This window comes from Anguilla anguilla, chromosome 16, assembly GCF_013347855.1.
Source record: "Anguilla anguilla isolate fAngAng1 chromosome 16, fAngAng1.pri, whole genome shotgun sequence".
NCBI lineage: Eukaryota > Metazoa > Chordata > Actinopteri > Anguilliformes > Anguillidae > Anguilla > Anguilla anguilla.
In genome coordinates, this window is record NC_049216.1 from 13250111 (window position 1) to 13266728 (window position 16618).

General features: G+C 44.7%; 1 protein-coding gene and 1 long non-coding RNA gene across 6 annotated transcripts in view; one reads left to right on the top strand and one right to left on the bottom strand.

Moving 5' to 3' along the window:
- csnk1g1 (casein kinase 1, gamma 1) overlaps window positions 1–16618 on the bottom strand; it is a 70867-nt gene that overhangs the window by 18085 nt on the left and 36164 nt on the right. For all 5 annotated transcript variants that reach the window (XM_035395322.1, XM_035395321.1, XM_035395320.1 and 2 more), the window contains exons 5-8: window positions 3017–3168; window positions 2605–2839; window positions 462–547; window positions 295–379 (exon numbers count right to left, since the gene is read on the bottom strand). In XM_035395322.1, coding sequence (XP_035251213.1) covers window positions 295–379; window positions 462–547; window positions 2605–2839; window positions 3017–3168 — 558 coding nt within the window. The remainder of the gene's footprint in view (window positions 1–294; window positions 380–461; window positions 548–2604; window positions 2840–3016; window positions 3169–16618) is intronic.
- On the top strand, window positions 12911–15742 carry LOC118214996. Its single transcript, XR_004762745.1, has 2 exons — window positions 12911–14065; window positions 14370–15742. It is a non-coding gene; the product is annotated as an uncharacterized LOC118214996 (long non-coding RNA).

Below are 16618 nucleotides of genomic sequence, written 5' to 3' on the forward strand. Positions count from 1 at the left end.
GCTTGTGTGTACGCATTTGTGATGCCCATGGGTAGTAGTGTCAAAAAATGCACACGTGAGCATGCGCATGTGTGAAAAGTGTTTGCACCGACAGCTTGACCCAAGAGAATTCCACCGAGGCTCTGATGGAAGGGAAGATCTAACAGTACGAAGCCTGCGATGACCCTGCCGAACCCTGAAGAGTATTCCTTAGTGAAGCGTCACAGCAATCAGCAGTTGCAGTAATCAGTTAGCCCTGATGTGGTTGGGGTGGAGCTAGGGGCTGGGCCAGGGCAGGGCTAGCGGTGCTGATACCTGGGAAGCTCTCACAGAGAACCTCGATTGGAGTGTTGCGTTTCGTGTCCCCGATCTTCTGATATCTCTCTTTCAGGGTGTCTGCCTGCAGCACAGACACACAAAGAGTCACACTTCTGTCCCAGTTAGTGCCTGAAAATCTGGGGGTGTCCAGGCGCTGAACGTACCTTCAACCCCTGCCAAGGGAGGCTGCCCCGGAGAAAGTACATAAACATGTGACCTAAGGCCTCCAGGTCATCCCGCCGGCTTTGCTCTGAAACACAGCGCACGAGAGCAGAAGGACGTCACCGTGCGGTCCTCACAGCCTGAGACTGCATGCACACCACCAGCAGCACAGCACACCATGAGAGCTGCAGCCCCAACAACTAGTCAAGCAAGTCCCTGAAAGCCTGTTCTGAGGGCCGACCATCCTCAGCTACGGGCAGTATGAACCATCAGAAAGTACCAGTCACACAGTGACTGGCGCAGCAAAGCTTAGCAATCTGACTGAAAACGCTGTCGCCGTTTCATGAATATAACACGCTTTGCGAGACTTTTATTTTTAAAATTTGATACAGTTTACAAAAATGAAGTAACCACATGCAAGCCCTTTTCTCATTCTGTTATGCAAGTACTGCTTTGTTTCCCTAGTGTGCTGCAAAGATCAATCAAGAGGGTGAGGAAATTATCAGCAGGCAATGACATGACTCGTATGACTGATCTGTAGGAAAAAGGGAAACTCCATGCAGGAACAATGAGAAGGGTGCTGTTCAGCATATGGTCAATCTCCAGCCCTCCCCAACTCCAATTCCCATGACCGTGTGTCTGCTCAGTACAGCTCCATATCACATGATCTGCAGCATTTGAACAGCATGTGGCCAAGTGGAGAAATGATCCCTGCAGGCATCTACATAAGAGCCTGAAACAGTTCTTGATTAGAACATTGGGAACGGCTGGACCAGTTACATTTCAACTTCAGTTACAGTCTGCCAACACTGCAGCGGAAGCCTTTGTTAACATTCAACCTGCACAGACCACACTGGTCTGAATTAAAATGCATGCACTTTGTGGAGCTAAATTATAAAGGCTTGTTAAGACATATTAATATATAATATAATAATAATAATATATAATATAATTCTATATTTTTACGAGGGGACATAAAATTATGTGGTCCTGTGAAAGTTCCAGATCAACGGCAAAAAAACTGGGGTGGAGGGAGGGGGGGGGGGTCATGAGTGTCAGGAATTTAACAGCACCTTACTAATAAAAAGTGTGTATACAGCATGTGGGCATCTGCATGCTAGCAGTAAATGTATGAAAACTCAATGGGAGGAAATGTTTTTTAATTGCATGGGTCTGATACAGTGAAGAGAGCAGTTTTAATTGTCAGAAGTAGCAGCAGCATTAGCAGGTCTGAGGAACCCTCCTCTGCGGCCCGTCCCGAGTATACACAATATCACTTTTAAACTTCTAAAGATCACTTTGTGAAAATGGATTTATTCTTTTACTTAAATACATTCTGCCTGGGTTATATCAGCACCTTAAAGGCATACTATGAGGATTTCTTAGCCTGTGTTTACAATAAAAGACATCTCCTCCTCTGTCTTCTACCCCACCCACTCACACAGAGCAGGTTATCCCACCTAATGTAGCTAGCTGGATAGTTAGGGTTAGGGTTAGGGTCAATGTTGAGTTAGCTGGATAACCCAACATTAGTACCATGAAATTAGCAACCTTCAGTGACAGTAAAGGGCAGATTCGATTATAGCTCAATTAATTCCATTATGTTGATCATAGTAGTGGTTTTATACCTGGAACATCAAATGTGAACATTTCGGACCCTTATTGTCGGCAGCTTGTTACACTGCCAGTAACATTACTTACAGGTCCAACAGAAAACAAGCCAACTTCACGTCACGTTTAATCTAATTTCAGCTGATGCCACCGAGGAAAAGCAATTCCAAGGTTAACTCTAGTTCTTGAACGAGCCCGGTCAGCTTGTCTTTTTGCATAGCTGTATCTAGACTTATTCGCTAGCTAGCTCTGCAGCCACACCCACTAGTCCCCACACAGAAAAAAGCACCACACCCAGAAACGTCCCGAACGCATTTTAGAACAACAAATACAGGTAAAGGTGCACAGATTTGGCGAAATCTGAGCATCATAGTTACACCTTGGCATGGTTATTTTATAATATTTTCAAGGTATCCTGCATAGCAGGCCTTTAACTGACAAAATCAGAGTACAGCTGATTCTGCGGCAATATCCAAACCAAAAGCCTAGCACGTGACCAAAATGGAGAACAGGAAAATTAGAGGCCAACCCCACCTTTCCCCAGGTGTGTGTTGATGGACATGTAGCGGGCCGTTCCGGTCAGACTCTTATGCTCCCGGTAAGGGATGTGTTTTTTGGTTTCAGGGTCGATGTACTCCTTGGCCAAGCCAAAGTCTATGATGTGAATGACGTGCTCCTTCTTGTTGCCCTGCCGCCCAATCAGGAAGTTCTCTGGCTTCACATCCCTGTAGATGAGGTTCTTGGAGTGGACGTACTCCATCCGGGAGATCTGGGCAGAAATTGGAGTGGACTATCAGTAAAGAACAGGCATGTGTGTTCATGTGACACTCACACATCCGTACACAAATACAAGACACACAAGAAACTCAACGCACAAACATTCACAGACAGACCTGTACACGAGACACAGGCAGGCAAACAGGCACAAGGGGACAGAAGAACTCACCAGCTGAATGGCGATCATTAAGACGGTTTTGAGGGAAAAGGTGCGGTCACACAGGTCAAAGAGGTCCTCCAGGCTGGGGCCCAGCAGCTCCAGCACCATGGCATTGTACTTTCCACAGGGCCCGAAGTAAAACACCTGGGGCAGACCCTCCGCTGAGAAAGGGAGGAAGAGACCAAAGATGACCACAATGAGAGAAGTATAGGAGTATAGGAGTATAGCGCAGCTACTGTATAACACTCACTCAGAAAGCTGTTAATAGTAATTTGCTCCCGGGCATTTATGGCAGTGCCAATGAATACAGATGCTAGTCATCCATCTAATTTATCTTAAGTTGTTTTTAGAGGCACAATTACAGCATCTCTAAACTAACTGATTTAGAACATGTGTTACAACAGCGCTAATGGAAATCAATCCAATAAGAAGACCTACAGTTGAGATTAGAACACACCATTGTACTTTTAGTGACTATATGTCCACAATGCAGCTATTCATAATTCCTTGCCCATTAAAATCGGTAATTCTCTTTCTAACCACTTGGTGGAAGCACTGCTTGTACAGAGGAATTGGGTTTGGCAATGACTGTTGATATTTCACAAAGGCTAATGGCTAGGAGAGCTTTTAGTGCTGCGTTACATTTGAAGTTCAATTTCCCAACACCTAAAATGGATTTAAGGATGAGACAGAGAACGAGCAAAAGCGAGCAAGAGCAACAGACATATAGAGCAGCAGAGTGATAGAGAGAGAGCAATAACTATCTACTGAAAGAGGACATGGAGCTGCGTGAAGTGATTCATCATTGCCCCGCTGACAAAGGTCACCGCTGTAACGCCATTAGTTTTGATGGGCCCCAATCACGTGCCTTAATCACTGGCTGTTTTATGAGCTCACAGTGATTGCTGAGGGAGGCAGAGAGCACACACAGTCAACACAGAGAGATGCAGATAAAAACACGAAGGTGGTCACCCTGATCTGACACGCCTTCCTGTACCACACAGTCCACAGATCTAACCAGTCGTGCTTGGTTTCATTCTAAGAACAAGGTCTAAAGTAAATATTAGGCTTAGGGCTGTGGCAATTATCCATACAAATGCGTATCCCAGTTCTTTCTTTTAAATTGAATGTACACATTAACATACACTGTCATACGTTCTTATCTGTATTCACACATTTTATTGTATTTTTCCGTTGATGAAAAAGCTTGTCTACCAATGGCAGTCTTTAGCTGTAAAGAAGAATTTTGACAACAAGCCAGTAGAAACGCTTGTGATTAGTTTTGTACAAGCAGAGTGCTGTTACATGCATGGTAACATGTATTTTATTAGAAAATGTACTGCATTGCAACTGTTACATTTTTATCACAGTATGTGTATTTCCTGACAACATACTGATACATGTCTGATAATAACAAACAGTGCATCAGAGTTAATCTTCCCCCTCTCCCCCTTGCGTCTAGAAATGATGGTTCCATAATCCAGCCCAGGTCTGTCTTCAGCCCAGCAGGGTTAATGGCTACAGGCGGGAACCTGCCTGCATTATAAGGGCTCACAAAGAATGGCTCAAGCCCGATGAGTCACCAGGAGCGAGGACGACATCACAGACAACTTCCTGTTTTTTCTGTAATTAGCACTTTCATTATTCTGCTGCTCACGCCGGCTCTGTCCAGTCTGTGTCTGGATTACCTGAGCTTCTCCACCCCTCCCCTCCCCTCCCCTCCCAGCTCTCTCTCTCCCTGCCTCACTCCTGCTTCCTGTGAAAACACAATCAAGTGAGCGCCACACAGGCAGGCACAGTAACAGCGCGCCGCACACAGCGGTCACTTTGCAAATTCAATCACATGACACATGAGGGGAATGATTAAGTGAGCGCACGCAGACACGCCGCTCAATGACAACCGGCCACAGCAAAGAACCTAAATCCTGCGTTCACACAGAAAATAACATCTCAGAAGGAAAGCCCTTTGTTCCTTCTGCATAGGGAGATGGGTTGAGCCATGCCAAGATATATTCATCAGAACCCCTCCAGCATGCCTTCGTACGGTTTTACCTTTAGAACTGTTGAGACAGCTGCAGCTTTATTTATCTTCATAAATGTGTTTCAATTGCATTTGTAGCTCTGTTTTGCTTGTGTAGGTAGGTATGCAAGTCAGTTGTTCTTGACTTGCATTCTCAAAATGAGCAACATAGCAAAAATAAAAATCACAATGCATTCAGCACATGTGGGCACAAATAAACAGACTGAGTAATGCGCTGCATAATGTGCCAACAGGTTTGCCATTACAGTACGCAGGACAGCATTATTTGCCTGCTAAATGTCAGGGTAATGATCATGTTGAGCTGACTAGCACTGCAGAGGAAAAAGTTGTATAACATGCATCTGGAGGTTGCAGGGGATGCGAAGGCTCAGCACCACAGACTCGCACAGTAATTACACTGTGCCCGCCTGCAGACAGCCCCGGCGTCTGAAATGGGGCTCCAGTTGGCCGAGCTGCTAGCTTCGGTTTGCGCACCCACAAAACACCATCTGCCACGGAGTGAGCTCCGTGCGGCGGGCAGGCGGGGCACACAGAGGGTCGCAGCGGAATCGGAGGCCCCGCCCGCGGCTCCGACACGAGCCACACCGCCGCTGTGCTACGGCGGCTCTCCCCCACTCAGCCGCGCACACCTGCCACTGAAAATCGATGGGCACCAGGCTCTTAAGACGTGCCTGGCAGGGCGCCGGCCGCACTTCCTGCCCCCCCGGCGCACTGCGAAGCCGCCTAAGCACCTGCCAGTGAAGGAGGGCACCTGTGCCAAACCGAGGGGAGGGGAGGGGAGGGGACTGCAGGCACGGGGCAGAGTTCACCGCCGGCGGCTGGGTAACATTAACCAGGACCAGAGGAGCTGTGCCACTGACAGGACAGAGTGCTCAGCCATCTGTTAACTTCCTTAACTTTAAACTCCTGCCACGGACATGGACACGCTGCATAGCAATGCACCTGCTTCACCCAAGCAGTGACCCGAGGCCAACCATACTGACCACACATGTAAAACAACCTATTATGAGCATCCGGATGGTCAGTCCTCACGGTCCTCAAACCCTGAGACCACAAGAACCAGGAGCCGAAGAGACTGTCTGATGGGCAGGGTTTATTAAGTCTGGGGGGAAAAGCAGACATACCCTGCACAGCATGCAATTCGCTGGAAAGAACAGCAGACACATCTGAAGCCTGTGCAGCACTGGCTCCCAACCTTCTTCCTGAAAATCTACCATTCTGCAGGTTTTCATTTCAACCGCAATTTGGCACACCTGACTACTAATTAGCAGCTCAACATGATCTCTAGCAGCCGAATGAGGTATGCTTTCATAGAGTTGGAGTGAAAACCTATAGGACAGTAGATCTCCAAGAACATGGCTGGGGACCAGTGTTGGCCAACAGGTAGGGCTGAAGAGCATAGCGCTACTGTCAGTTTGATTTCCACATGGACTTTATTGGGTAGTCACTCTTTCACTATCCTCACCATCAATAAATCACTGTGATATCAGATCTTGTCTTTATATTATATCACCCATTAAACAGTTCATTTTAAGTAGTTCTGTGCACAAACACACACAGGATCCAGCAGAGCAGCAGTTGTTTACATAAAACCCCAAACTGAAAACTGCAGAAGCTCAAAAAAATAAACCTTCACAATGGCGAAACCAAAAAAAAAAAATGGCTGCATAATAACATTCCACACCGGCAGAGCAGAGGGTTGACTTATTGAATTAGAGGACACAGATAGGACGGGCTCTTGAACAATGGTTCGGTTTTTCATTAGTATCGGTCTAAGAGTGACGGAAAGAAGGGTGTTCCACTGGGTGCATTAAACAACGAAAAACTAGAAAGGCAGAACGATTTACCAAGAAAAGTTCTGAGCAGTTACATTTCAGAAGGCCTGGGTCTCCGTCCAACAATACCCCTGGATTAGGTTTCGCTGACTAAGCAAACACTGAGGTTTTCAGGCAGCAGGAAAGACGCACTGAGTCAATGTTCGATCCACACGGCAGCAAAGCTTTGATCACTCACAGATCCTCCTTCTACAAGTAAAGCAGGATTTCACAGGATCTGTAATCGGACACTAACCACACCCAACATCACATTGAAATAAAGGCCTGATCAGCAAGAGCCTACACAATTGGAATCAGCAGTTTTGAAAGAAAAATATCTCTGTGTGTGGAAAGAATATCAAGCACGAAGAAATAATTTACTGATTCTGTGGATTCCTGGTTTAGACCAGTATTTAGACCAACACTCAAATTTCAAGACACTTTCAAGTTCTCCCACAGCACTAATTGCTCAGACCAACAAACCCCTGAACCATGAGGAGCATCTGTTCAATGGCAAGACTGTAATTCAGATGTACCCCAACCCTCAGAAAAATACAACTATAAAAAGTGGATGCCCTTTATTCCTGCGGATTAAATCTGCCCCGGGGGTTTACAGTCCTGCAGATGCCACAGTAAATAATGTCAGTAGTTAATCAGTAAATAATGCATTCATGTACACCTACAGAATGAGCTCACCCGGATTCACATTCTCTAAAACTGGAGCTACATTTAAGACTTGTTGTGAGATTAGCTTTTCTAGCCTGACGTCCAGAGTCGTGTGGTGCTGGGCATGGTGCTGGTCTGTGGACAGACTTGTAAAGCACCTGGAGCAGCACCAATGTCACCCGCCAAGCCACTGGCATGGGCCAATTTCAGCCTCCATCCTGAGGCCCCACTTACCATGTGATCAGCCGTGGCCAATCAGACACAGCTCTCAGAATTAAACACAGGTGGAAACTGGGGTTGGTCTATTCTGGCCACAGCAAGAAAGACTCCAGCAACAATAGTCAAATCCTTTCAAATCCTTCAATACAGACAGCACCAGGGACGAAAGACACATCCTGGAGAAGGGGATAAATTGGCTCAATAAAGAGCTCATATAAAACACAGGGAGCAGGCCGTGTCTGCGCTGTGTCCTGCTGATAGCCAGCTGTGCCGAGATCTCCTCCACACCATGTCAGCTGCCAATTAGACACCTCGGTGGGAGCATGCCACGCCGTCACCCAATCAGGTGACAACCGTGCACCAGGGTGCATCTTCAAAGCAGAACTAAAAATAAGTGTCCGAACGGGTCTCTTTGTGGAAAGAGGCGAAAGTTGGCCAAAGCACTGCCCTCTGGGACCCTCTGATGACATCACCGCTCTCTTCCCAGCCTGCAGGCAGCTGGCTTTACCGCCTTACCGCCACTCATCCAGGCTAACTGGATGAGAGATGGGGGAGGGCTGTTTGTTGCCCACACAGAAGGCGATAATGGAATTTCGTGCCCACGGCAATTTGCACTTTCAGCTGGTGAGGGTGACGGAAGCCTCCATATTAGAACATCAAAAACAAAAGGCCTGTACTTCAATAACAAGGTGCTAGAAAGAAACCCTGTTCACCTTGTTCTCAAATAAAGTCATAGCCATCATTTTAGCTTAGAAAACAGCTGTAAACAAAGCCTGTTGGATTTGGTAATTTTTCACACGTAGTGGAAGCAAATTCCAACAAGATGAAACCACTTGTGTCTGGCCACAGTCGGAACTGCCTGCTAGGCTCAAAGACTCGTTGCTATAATCACAGTAATGTTCATCAGGACCCACCCACCATTTTCTACAGTGGAGCTGCTCAAATGACGTTCTTCTCTCACTGAGGAGAAGAGCCCCTCCAGCAAAGGAGAGGAAAGTGGTGGAATTATCAAACACTCTTCAGACCGCCTGGCTCTGTAAAGGCACTATGTAATCTGATTACTCATCAATAATGCACTTGTCGGTAAATATCTTGTGCTCCAGCATTAATAAAAATTCCATTTACCCATATCAGACAGGAATGTGCATTAAGACAGCCTGCAGAATGCCTCAATAATGTTACTATCAAGGAAACTGCTGTAATATGTCAGATAGACTGGTCTCTCTGCCCACCCTCCCGTCTGGCTCAACAATAATCACCCAAAAGTGTCTAAACTACACCTCCTGGCTGTCGCACAGCATGTAGGTGGTGGTTCTATTAAAGTTTTATCAAAAATGTTTAAAAGGGTGTGGCAATCTGACGTTTCATCTGCTGACTGAAAAATATCTCGGCTAGTGTATCACTCCACTTCCAAGCTTTAAGCGCTGTGTTCTTTTTTGGAAGTCATGTCTGGGCAGGTCCACAGAGCCTCAAAATCCTTCTGAAAACTGAAACACAAAGACAAATTTTTCCACTACAGTATTTCAACACACGCAACCTACCAGACACAGGACGGTAAATGCCGAGCTGAACACTACAGTCAATGTTATATTACAATTACTATGCTTAAAGAAGATAAAGAAGAGAAACAAAATAACCCAAGTTCAGGCCTTTGTAGTGAGGCTTTGACTGGGAAGTTGAAGGGAATACAGAAGTTAATATCCATAAGGAGTGAAAGTCTGGTCATTCCTCAAGAGTAACTCTTCTGTGGCATAATGAAAATAATAACAACAACAATAATAATAATAATAATAATAATAACAATAATAATAATAAATGTGATCATTTTGCAAATGCACCAAAATATGTCAAAGTGGCGCTGCCTGTAAGAAATAGAGCCAGCTTCCGTTTACCGGTTCCATGGATTCCTATGGGAGCTGCTCATTGGTACGAGACGTTTCATGGAGGCTGCCATATTTGACTTCGGGGCTTTTTGGCACCAGAGCATGCTCACTAGATACTTAAACATGAAGGATCACAGTAAACCGGTAAACGCAGTGCAATGATGTTTCACAAAAAAGAACTGTGACATGTAATCTAGTAGCGGGCTAGCTACAGGATTTTACGGAAGAAAACCAGTGACTCACTGTGACAAGGAATTTTCCAGTGTGGTTTCAGCAAGTTAAAGTAATAAAGCAGTCAATATTTTATAGAAGCACTTGTCTACACTTTATTGTAACTGTATATTAGCAAGCTACATACATATGGAAAATCTAGCTGGTAAGCGAACTAGCAAGAGTGAATTACAATTAGAAGCTGAGGTTAGCTAGCTAACAAAATAAGTATTGTGTCTCATGAGCTAGCTATCGAGCTGTCTAACTGACTACTGTGTTGCACTGTAGCTAGTTAACTAACTTTTCTGAACAATACAAATAATAAGTGGCACTCGACTGAAACATACTAACATCAATTATGACTAGCAGGCTAACTAACTTCTAACTGACTGAAATCCTACAGTCAAGAAGTGTGCACTTTCAGCCATTCTGTGTTATCGTAGCTAGCTAGCAACTGTTTTTAAGGAGACAGACAAAAGTGACTTCCAAAATAAATAGAAATGGGGTTGGTAACTCAGAAATCTTATGATTTCACTTAATCGACTTGTTCTGAAAGCCTGGGCAGTGCAAGAAAGAAAGCAAGAGATTTCATCAATATTAACTTCCATTTTAATTCAAATGGAAACATGCAATGTGCTTTATATTTTTGGTTATGTATATACAGTGTATCGTAATAAAAAATAAGCGTGTCACTAAAATGCAATAATGGCAGGTAAAATTATTAATAATAGTAGTAATATAAAAATGCCAATATAATCAAAACAATAATGATGATGAATTCATGTAATCCTAGGTCAATAATTAATACTCCACGTATTCTGATACTATCGTACCGCTCTGTTGCATCGCAAAATGACAGGAATGGGTGTAAGCAGGTACATGCTGATAGGTTCCCTGTTTTAGGTACATGTATCACTATATATATATTAGACTGTATGTAGTGTATTGTGTTTCCCTCTCCTACCATGCTGTGACTGTAGTTTGCATGCCTGTATGTCTAGCACCTCTGTAGTGTGTCTCTGTATAACACCTCTAGTGTCTGCGGCAAGGAGGTCACATTCCTATGCTAAATGGATGCGAGGGTCCCCAGGAAGGGACAAGACCATTTGTCTCCGGTCCGCCACTTAACTCAACCTTTTGATGTGTATGACTGAAAACTGTATATCTAGACACCACACAGTGTGATGGGCAGAGATTCTCTCAGCGCAGCGCCCGAGTGTGCTGGGTCTGTCTCTCCCTTGCGCATTGAATTAAACCACAAATCCTCTGAGGAAACTTTGTCAGCGTGTTCTTCATCGTCCTGCATTTGACTCCACGAATAAGGGCAAAATATCCTAACAGTTTTGGCGACCACGAAGGGACAGGAAATATCTTCCACTTGAAACAACGAGAATCAACAAGAAGGTGAGTATCTTTTATTAAACACAACTTACCACCTTCATTAGGCATTGATTTTCCTTGGTGCAATTGGGAAGTGACTCCTGTTCTGTATTTTAAGAAATAGTTACGTGGACGGGACTTTGATGTAGCAACTGATAATGAGTTTGTCTTTTAATGTTGACGTCATTTTAATGTGGTAGTGCTAGCAGTATTAACAGAGTACGCGGGAGCGTCAATCTGTTCAGTAACGTCTGCGTGCTGAAGTAGAGCACGGCAGCGTTCCGGACCACGTCGGGTCCTCGACGCTGAGTAACGCGTCAGTTTAGTAACGTGTGTCATATTGGACAGAAGGACACGTTCCGAGCCACGTCGGGCTCACGGGCGAAATAGCGCCCATTTTCCTAAGTAACGTCTGCGTGCTGGGTGAAGTCGCGTAACGTTCCGGACCACGTCGGGTCCACTACGCCAAGAAGAGCGTCTGTTTAGTAACGTGTGTCGGTATTTGACAGAAGGACACGTTCCGAGCCACGTCGGGCTCAAGGGCGAAGTAGCGTCCACTTTCCTTAGTAACGTCTGCGTGCTGGGTGAAGTCACGTAACGTTCCGGACCACGTCGGGTCCACTACGCCAAGAAGAGCGTCTGTTTAGTAACGTGTGTCGGTATTTGACAGAAGGACACGTTCCGAGCCACGTCGGACTCAAGGGCGAAGTTGCGTCCATTTTCCTTAAGCTGTTTAGTAACGTGTGTGTCGGGAGTGGACACACAAACACGTTTCGGTTCGGAACCATCAGACGAGGGAGCGTCTGTTTAATAACTTGTTGGACAAGTTTTGGTGTTGCTGATTGCTGTTAGTAGCCTAAGTGTTTCGGAAGTAACACTGCGAATTGTGAAAAAACTTGGGCTGCGTGCCAAAGTGTGTGCAAGAAGAGAACCTTGGTTGTTTACCAATGCGAGTGAATGCGAGAAAGTGCACTCAATGTTGTTTTGTTCGGAGCTCCATCAGTGTTGTCATGTCTACAGAATAACGTATTGTTGTGTTAGGCCTACGTGATATGTTTGTTATATGTGTACACAATATAGTATATATAACCCATATAATATAAGAGTAAAAGCGCATATTTTCCTTTCGTGTAGTTAATACTTTCGGCTCATGATAGCTAATCCGCGTAATTCTGAAGGGCTACCAACTACGGGAATGATGACGGAGAAAGAGGTTTTATGCGGGGATCTAATGGCAGCGGCATTAAAAGCTATGGTTAAAAGATATGGGAAAGCAATTAGAACTAACCCCCCATTCCCTAGCAAAAATGATTCCGGGGTAATTTCAAAGAAGGCATTGAACGTATGGTGGTCCCAACAGAAAAATAATAAACAGAAAGGTAAATATGCAGCAATGTGCGTAGTGATGGCATATAAAAGCGCAGCACACAAACTCAAACAATATGAGGGAGAGCTGGAGCGCTGTCGTAGCGAAATAGACGAGCTGCAAAGGTGTCGTAGCGAACTAGACAGCAAAAACAAACTGTTAGCTAAGGTACAGGAGGATTTGTACAAGGCTCCCCCATATTCACAGGTTATGGATGATATATCTGTAGAGCCTAGTGCCCCAATGGCCCCTATAGCAGTAGATTCGATTCCGAATCCGGATCGGAGTGAGGGACAGCCAAGTATTATAACACAAATTAAACATACACCACTAAGTCCTTCTGATTTGCGTAGCATGGTTCGGGAATTACCCGATCTCAAAAGAGATGACCCGAACATGGCGTTTTGGGAGAAAATAGCACAGTACATGACGGTGGGGGGATTACATGCTTTCGACGTTTATGTGTTAACAAAGGCAAAATGTCCAAGTGCTGTATGGAGCGAGTTAGGGGAATTTAATAACTCTGCATGGGCATCTGTCCGCTTCACATCCACGCTTGAGATGGAAGAAGCAGTGGAAAAGTTCAGGAAGACCGTTTATAAAGCTCTAGGTACAGGTTCCAATCTGTATTCATTATATCTTACCCGCCAACAACGCGAAGATGAACCTTTTGATAGGTATATTGACGAGAAATACAGTTTGTACTCCACATATGGTAATGCAGGTGACAATCCAAGTAAAGATAACCCCGATTTCCTGATGAATGTACTCGAGGGAAGTGTAGCTTTATACCGAGACACAGCGGGTAAGGCTGGTTTTCGACCGAAGGATTGTAGCGACTTAATTTCGTGGGCTGCATGTTTAAATAAATACCATAGTGGTGTAAACAAGGGGGGCGCAAGATCAGGTCTGAGGTCACATTCTCACAATAAAGCACCCCTCCACATGGCTCCGGTACAGGAGATAGCTCCTTGCAGCAACTGTGGGAGATCAGGGCATAGCCAGGCGGACTGTCACAGAGGGAGAAGGACCCAATGTAAGATCTGTCACAAATATGGACACGTTGCCCAGGCATGCAGATCTGGGAATAACCAGTCAGAACGAGGTAGCCAGCTCCAAGACATGTCAAAAGACGAACTCGTTAGATTAATTAAATCGCTTGAAACCTCAGAATAGGATACGTCGGCCCCCATTGCATCAGGTGTTGAGGTTTCGTTCTAATAGCATAAGGACGTGGACACCATAAGTCCCTAAATATTCTTAATTTATGAGCCCAAGATAAGGGAGTAACAGTAAATAAATAAATAAATAAATAAGGGTTATGAGCCCAAGATAAGGGAGTAACAGTAAATAAATAAATAAATAAATAAGGTAGCACACATATGATTGACCCCTAGTGGCACATCCTAACACCATCCTTTCCACAGTTTCTCATGTAAAATACACGCTGAGCAATGTTGGCTTCAAGCTGACACTGAGGTAATCAAATCGTTTTTACTTCTCAAAGTAGCATCTTGCATGAGACTTTTGTTAATACTGTGAATGTACCTGTGGGTGATCTGTGGGGTTGCAACCAAGGCCGTGTAAATACACCAGAGATGGAGGCATAAGGATTTTAAAATGGTGTGTGACTTCTGAACTTGTAGGAGACTCCTGACTAGTGCAGTAGCCCCCAATACAAAATGGGGGACTGGTACAAGAAAATAACATTGGTTAAAAAAAAAAAAACAACAACAACTAACTAATCAATTCCAACTAACTAATCATTTGTTCTCCATTTTAGGATGAGACTGGGTGACGCAGCCACCAGCCGTGCTCCTCTCCGTGAAAGCGGGACTGAGTAATTAACACTGAGTAATTAACATTTGCTTTCACCCTTTGAAATTCCTACAGGTTGACCCATGAGGACTCCTGGTGGTTAGTGTATTGGTGGGAAATTGCACGTAATGGGTGACCGTTTAGGTAAATATTGCAGGCTTTTGTCCTAAGTGTGTTTCACAGGATCACAGAACTGGACTTGACCCGGCTGAGGACAAAGAAATGCCTGGTTGAACCTGGAGACAAGGTCCTGGTGAAAAACATAATCGGCAAAATTTGGTCTGGACCACACAGGCTCACAATTCCATCAGCTGTTTCCAGTGACTGGAACTCCGGTGTGGTTCCATTACATTACATTACATTACAGGCATTTCCGCATTCAATAGTTAAGGAAATACAAGGGTGAGACCCAACATGGGGCACAATAATCCCCGTCTACCCTTATAGCCCCTGGGGGCTATCTCTCTTTCCGTGTCTCCAATCAGACACGTTTCCAGGACAAGAATGTGCACCAACCTTGCAAGCTGCAGTTGGATTTGGGATGACTTCACAGCGACATCTTCATCATTATGTTGTCATGTTGGATATTTTTGTCATTGTATTGTAATGTTGTATATAGTCTGAGAGTGTGGGTTGATACAGGAATAGGTTGGGAGGAGGCAATTAAAATATTGGAAAAGTTTTATATTAATTAGGATAAAAAGGTTGCAGGACTGGAGGAAGATGGTTGTCCCACTCGGAAGGCCATATACGGATATGCCCTTCAGCTAAGAGGTGAGGCACATGCAGCCCTCCAGAGAAGCCTGGCACATGCCCTAAATTGTATAAAGCCTGGCACATGCCCTAAATTGTATAGTGGACCTAAAATTTTGAATTGCTCTGAAAGAGAGCCTCTGCCTGCCCGAGTGACTGTATCCATCAGACACTCTCACATAATCATTCATCACTGGTGTAAAATGCTTCAGGTTAGGTTAGGTTTTCTTTGTAACAAAATTATATATATTAGATACAATTAGGAAACATAAGGATATCGCATGATGGGAGGGAGCCACTGGGTCCACAGCAAATGCCATTTTTGGTTATAAAATAAATGTTAATAATTGAGATTTGGCTGAAACCTGTTAGCAACAGGCACAATATTGGTGACAAAAGGAGGACTACTTTCTAACCAAACTACTGCCTAACACTTCCAACTGCACTAATCCAACTGACACTCCTACCACTATCAGCTCTATTCTGGTCACTCCTGATGTCACCACTAACATCTCTGTCCCAGCACTTGATAGCTGGGTGTAGAACCCTAACACCACAATGCAGATAAAAGGTAACAACTGTGACCCAATGGCTTAAAAATAGTAATTACTGTCCCTTGGGGTGGGGTTGTTTGTATGTATTGTATGGGTCATTTTTTCCAATGTGTGTGGGTATTCAACATTTTTACCCTTTTCCTGGTAATTGCCATGTATCGTAAATTAAAGACAGTTCTACAGAATGTATGGCATGCAGACATGTTAGAGAACATGAATTATTCTGTAATTGTGAGAAATTGATTTTCTCACCAGAACTGTACACAGGCCAACCCGAGGAGGATGGGTCCCCCCTGCTGAGCCTTGGTTCCTCCCAAGGTTTCTCCCCTTTACTCTAGGGGAGTTTTTCCTTGCCACTGTTGCCATGTGCTTGCTCACTGGGGGTAAAGGCCTGAATAGGTTATGGGGAATATGGCATTTAGCACCATATTCCCAAATACAAAATGGGGGACTGATAGGTTCCCTGTTTTAGGTACATGTATCACTATATATATATTAGACTGTATGTAGTGTATTGTGTTTCCCTCTCCTACCATGCTGTGACTGTAGTTTGCATGCCTGTATGTCTAGCACCTCTGTAGTGTGTCTCTGTATAACACCTCTAGTGTCTGCGGCAAGGAGGTCACATTCCTATGCTAAATGGATGCGAGGGTCCCCAGGAAGGGACAAGACCATTTGTCTCCGGTCCGCCACTTAACTCAACCTTTTGATGTGTATGACTGAAAACTGTATATCTAGACACCACACAGTGTGATGGGCAGAGATTCTCTCAGCGCAGCGCCCGAGTGTGCTGGGTCTGTCTCTCCCTTGCGCATTGAATTAAACCACAAATCCTCTGAGGAAACTTTGTCAGCGTGTTCTTCATCGTCCTGCATTTGACTCCACGAATAAGGGCAAAATATCCTAA